This window comes from Cyprinus carpio, unplaced genomic scaffold (genome assembly GCF_018340385.1).
Source record: "Cyprinus carpio isolate SPL01 unplaced genomic scaffold, ASM1834038v1 S000005920, whole genome shotgun sequence".
NCBI lineage: Eukaryota > Metazoa > Chordata > Actinopteri > Cypriniformes > Cyprinidae > Cyprinus > Cyprinus carpio.
This window is the reverse complement of record NW_024878604.1, coordinates 1-5,025: the sequence shown is the minus strand read 5'-3', so window position 1 is coordinate 5,025 and position 5,025 is coordinate 1. Positions and strand designations below refer to the sequence as shown.

At 41.7% G+C, this 5,025-nt stretch overlaps 3 protein-coding genes across 3 annotated transcripts; all 3 read left to right on the top strand.

Annotated features, from left to right (window-relative positions):
- Positions 1 to 2,042: 2,042 nt before the first annotated feature.
- Positions 2,043 to 2,512, top strand: LOC122143512 (histone H2A). The gene has a single exon (XM_042754060.1). The coding sequence runs from the start codon at positions 2,093 to 2,095 to the stop codon at positions 2,477 to 2,479; it is 387 nt and encodes a 128-aa protein (XP_042609994.1). The 5' UTR covers positions 2,043 to 2,092; the 3' UTR covers positions 2,480 to 2,512.
- An 804-nt stretch (positions 2,513 to 3,316) lies between these two features.
- Positions 3,317 to 3,671, top strand: LOC122143513 (histone H4). Its single transcript, XM_042754061.1, has one exon. The coding sequence runs from the start codon at positions 3,355 to 3,357 to the stop codon at positions 3,664 to 3,666; it is 312 nt and encodes a 103-aa protein (XP_042609995.1). The 5' UTR covers positions 3,317 to 3,354; the 3' UTR covers positions 3,667 to 3,671.
- Positions 3,672 to 4,332: 661 nt separating this feature from the next.
- LOC109072886 (histone H2B) lies at positions 4,333 to 4,990 on the top strand. Its single transcript, XM_019089077.2, is given in 3 exon segments — positions 4,333 to 4,444; positions 4,447 to 4,541; positions 4,543 to 4,990. Coding segments are annotated over 3 exon segments (384 nt in total). The 3' UTR covers positions 4,720 to 4,990.
- Positions 4,991 to 5,025: the final 35 nt, after the last annotated feature.

The window sequence follows — 5,025 nt, the reverse complement described above, 5'->3', positions numbered from 1 at the left end:
CCTGGGTGGAGGCCCGCACCCAAAAGTTCTGCTGAACCTGGACATTTATTAAAGGTTGTTATTAAATGGTAAAAATTTTTTTCTCTTAGCACCACATTTTCCACAACTAAAAAATAATGGCGAAGATAACGGCCCTAGTACTGACCCTTGAGGAACTCCATAGGGGGAAACTTGTGATCGATATGACCTCTTCATTCACTGCCGAATTGATGGCGGTCATATAAGTATGATTTAAACCATGCTAATGCACTTCCATTAATCCAACACAGTTTTTCTATGCAAAAGATGTTGTGATCAATAGTGTCGAAGCAGCCTAAGACCCAATAGCATTAATAGAGATACAACCACGATCAGATGATAAGAGCAGGTCATTTGTAACTCTAAGGAGAACAGTCTCAGACTATGATACGATCTAAATCCTGACTGGAAATCCTCACAGATACCATTTTTCTCTAAGGAATATAATTGTGAGGATACTACCTTTTCTAGTATCTTGGACAGAAACAGGAGATTCCAGATAGGTCTGTAACTAAGTAGTTCTTTGGGGGTCAAGTTGTGTTTCTTTTGTTTTTTTTTTGTTTTTTTTATGAGAGGCTTAATAACAGCCAGTTTGAAGGTTTTGGGGACATATCCTAATGACAATGACAGATTAATAATAGTCAGAAGAGGATCTATGACTTCTGGAAGCACCTCTTTTACTAGTATTATTTTAGATGGAATAGGGTCTAACATACATGTTGTTGGTTTTAGATGATTTAACAAGTTTGTACAGTTCTTCCTCTCCTATAGTAGAGAATGAGGAACTGTTCCTCAGAGATCTATAGTGCACTGTCTGATGTGATACTATAGCTGTGACTGCATGGTTACAATTTATCTCTAATGAGTATCGATTTTAGAGTAAAAGTAGGTCATTACTGCTGTGCCGTTGGGAAATGTCAGCACTTGTTGATGTTTTTATTTTCGTTTATTTAGCCACTGTATTGAATAAATACCTGGGGTTATGTTTGTTTTCTTCTAAAACAGACAAAAAAGTAATTAGATCTAGCAGTTTTTAAATGCTTTCTTTCTGGTGGATAGGTTACTTTCCACCAAGCAGTACAAAAAACCTCTAGTTTTGTTTCCACTCAACTATAGCTCCATTTTTTCAGGGCTGCTTTCTTTGGGAGATTGTGTGTGCTCATTATAATTATTTAGGTCAGACCAGACCTCCTTATGCTTCCTTAAAAGTAAAGAAGCAACTGTATTTAAAAAATGCTAGGAAAATAGAGAGTCCATAGTTTCTGCTGTATCATCAAGTTGTTCTGAGGTTTTGGATAATGCTAAGGAATTGGGATACATCTGGGAGGCATTGCGCATAGAAGCAGTCTTTTGTGGTAGAAGTGATGGTTCTACATACTTGTGTAAATATGAGCAGGAATTTATAGTTTTAGCTATATATGAAGTTTACACAAAACTAGAAATTATGATCTGAGATATCATAAACTGGCTGCATAATTTCAACACCATCAACATCAATTCCATGTGACAGTGGTAAAATCTAGAGTATGGTTGACAATGAGTAGGTCCTGAGGCCGTGTTGTATAACCTAATAGAGAGTTCAGAAATTTCTTTAACTCTGATTTATTTACATCTATACTTAATTTCTTCCCAAAGAGATCCATCTTTCCTTCTCAAATCTTTAAAAGTAGCAGTACAACACATCAGATCAACAAAAATATTAATAATCTCTTAGACAATGGTCTGTCTCAGCTTTTGATTAGCCATTTTTTCAAATTAAAAGAAGAATGTAGCATTTTTATTGGAAATTAATTTTAAAAGTATTTTTATCTCTGTTTATGTTGTTGTTATAAATATATATATATATATATATATATATATATATATATATATATATATGTTCACATAAACAATGAATTAGAAAGAGGGAGAAAGAGGAGGAGTTTAAAATTTGGAGGGCCGTGCAGTGATTGGTTCTCAACTGTGATCGACTCTAACCAATAGTCGAGGAGCACGCGCTCTTAAAGCTGATTGTGAAGCTACAGCGACTATTATTTCTGCATTATCCTGTAGAAGCATTTACGAAATATTCAATATGAGCGGAAGAGGTAAAACCGGTGGTAAGGCCAGAGCTAAGGCTAAGACTCGCTCCTCCAGGGCAGGGCTTCAGTTCCCCGTCGGTCGTGTTCACAGACTCCTTCGCAAAGGCAACTATGCCGAGCGCGTCGGTGCCGGTGCTCCGGTGTATCTGGCCGCTGTGCTCGAGTACCTGACCGCTGAGATCCTGGAGTTGGCCGGAAACGCCGCTCGGGACAACAAGAAGACCCGTATCATTCCCCGTCACCTGCAGCTGGCGGTGCGCAACGACGAGGAGCTGAACAAACTCCTGGGCGGAGTGACCATCGCTCAGGGCGGCGTGCTGCCCAACATCCAGGCCGTACTGCTGCCCAAGAAGACCGAGAAGCCCGCCAAAACTAAATAAAATTAAAACCGTTTTATTATTGAGAACTCCCAAAGGCTCTTTTCAGAGCCACCCACTTCTCTTGAAAAAGCATGAAATTTCCTGTTTAATTTTTCTGACTGTGCTGCTCTGCATACAGTCTGATGAAATTGGCAAACATTTGAGGTCTTCATTGGGGACAATACAAATTGATTTAAATCATGCAGTAAGTGTTAAAAATAAATTATGACGAGCTGTCCCGGCAGTTGCTATATATATAACTTCATGGACCGATTATAGTTACATTAGCTTACTCACACCATTGTTGCTTTGTCTCCAGCCAAATCATTTTGAATACTTGATACTCTAGGCAATGGGCATATTCTTACAACCTCCACAGCTTACTAGTGTGTTTTGTGACGTGTTACTAAGACTACCTCGTTTTTCTACTATCACGAGATCAGCAAAAATTCATGTAGAAAGCCCATCCATTTATTCATCAGCCTCAAACCATTGTACTCGAAAGGTTCGCTGTTATATTTACTGTAATATTTGATTAACACAATGTATCTTTGAATAACTTTGTATCATGTTTGGGTCAATGGTTTCCTGAAGTTTAATTGAAAGGTTCATGTGTTTTCACTGCAATTTGACAGATCGAATGCAGCAACATAATCATCTGTGAAGCTAGAAAACGAGCCACGTAACAATTTTCCTAAATGTGTCCAGGTTCAGCAGAACTGTGGTGCAGCGGGCCTCCACTCCAGGCGGCCGGGATGACGTCCATCACTGTGACGTTGCATGGCACCCGCCTACATGTTCCAACTCGGTCCTGGAGAAACTGTAAAGCTGCTCTTCCCGCGGCTGAAGGTCTCAGTTTCAACTTTTTGTGAGACTAAGCTTCACCTTTTGTAACAATGTCTGGAAGAGGTAAAGGCGGTAAGGGACTCGGGAAAGGAGGCGCTAAGCGTCACCGTAAGGTTCTGCGGGATAACATCCAGGGCATCACCAAACCCGCCATCCGCCGTCTCGCTCGCCGCGGCGGAGTCAAGCGTATCTCCGGTCTGATCTACGAGGAGACCCGCGGGGTGCTGAAGGTGTTCCTGGAGAACGTGATCCGCGACGCCGTCACCTACACCGAGCACGCCAAGAGAAAGACCGTCACCGCCATGGACGTCGTGTACGCGCTCAAACGACAGGGACGCACTCTGTACGGCTTCGGAGGCTAAACGACTTCAGCTTCGATATAAAAACAACGGCTCTTCTAAGAGCCCCCACCTTTTCACAAGAAAGAGTGTTTTTCAGTATGCTCTGATTTTGATATATTCTGTTACTGCAAGAATAACAAGGGGTTGCGTTTTAAAAGCGTGAACCGTTTAAATTTGCGTATTGACTCGGTTTTGTCCCAAACTCTTTCATAAACGTTAAAATTATAAGTGGTTTTAGGGGTCTTTGTTAAGCAATTGAAATGTGTTTTAGGGCCTCAATTTGATGGTAAACCTAGTCTTCATACAATTAACGAGTCTAGCTCTTTCATAAATTTCTTTAATGTGTGTAAAATGACGTAGCTTAATGCAAAAGTTAACCGGAGAATGTAATTTTTTGCGCGGGAAAGTTAGACAAAAGAAACTGCAAGTTCTGAGGGGCAGCGGTTACTCGGGGCGCAGGGCGAGAGGGGAAGGGACTAAACCGTCGGGGCAGACGATTGGCTGATATTGCTGCAAAGCCGGAGTCGTTATCATGACCAATGAAATACGTTTATTACGTTCAGTTCACGAACGAACAAATAAGAGAGCGCGGATATCCATCCCTTTAAAATTAGCATGAGTCGTATAAATGTCCACAGTACCCGTCTCACAGAATAACCAGTTTCGTGTTAGACGACGCAGAGCACCATGCCTTCGAACCAGCGAAATCCGCTCCCCCAAGAAGGGGTTTCCAAGAAAGCGGTCACTAAGACCGCCGCCATAAAGGAGGAAAAAGAAGCGCAGAAAGTCCAGGGAAGGAGAGCTGCTACGCTATCTACGTGTACAAAGTGCTGAAGCAGGTTCATCCTGACCGACTTCCTCAAAGGCGATGGGGGATCATGAACTCTTTCGTCAACCGACATCTTCGAGCGCATCGCCGGTGAGTCGTCTCGTCTCGCTCACTACAACAAGCGCTCCACCATCACTTCCCGAGAGATCCAGACCGCCGTGCGTCTGCTGCTGCCCGGAGAGCTGGCCAAACACGCCGTGTCTGAGGGCACCAAGGCCGTCACCAAGTACACCAGCTCCAAGTAGAGCTCAAAACATGAAGCTTTCAGCTACACAAAGGCTCTTTTAAGAGCCACCCATTTCATCACACAAGAGTCTAATTTCCAAAATAATTAAGTTTATTGTAACTCGCTTTCTTTTTCGAATTTATATTCGTAGGTTCTGTGTCAGAGGAAAGAGAAATTTGGTTGTAATTCTTCATCGTTGTACTTTTTATCTTGTTATAGTGTAATGTAATCATGCTCTTAATACTCCAGTTTTGTCATCCCTACAATAGTATTAAACGCTCAGTAAATCATTACTTTTGTACTCCTTCGAACAATGCATAAATTG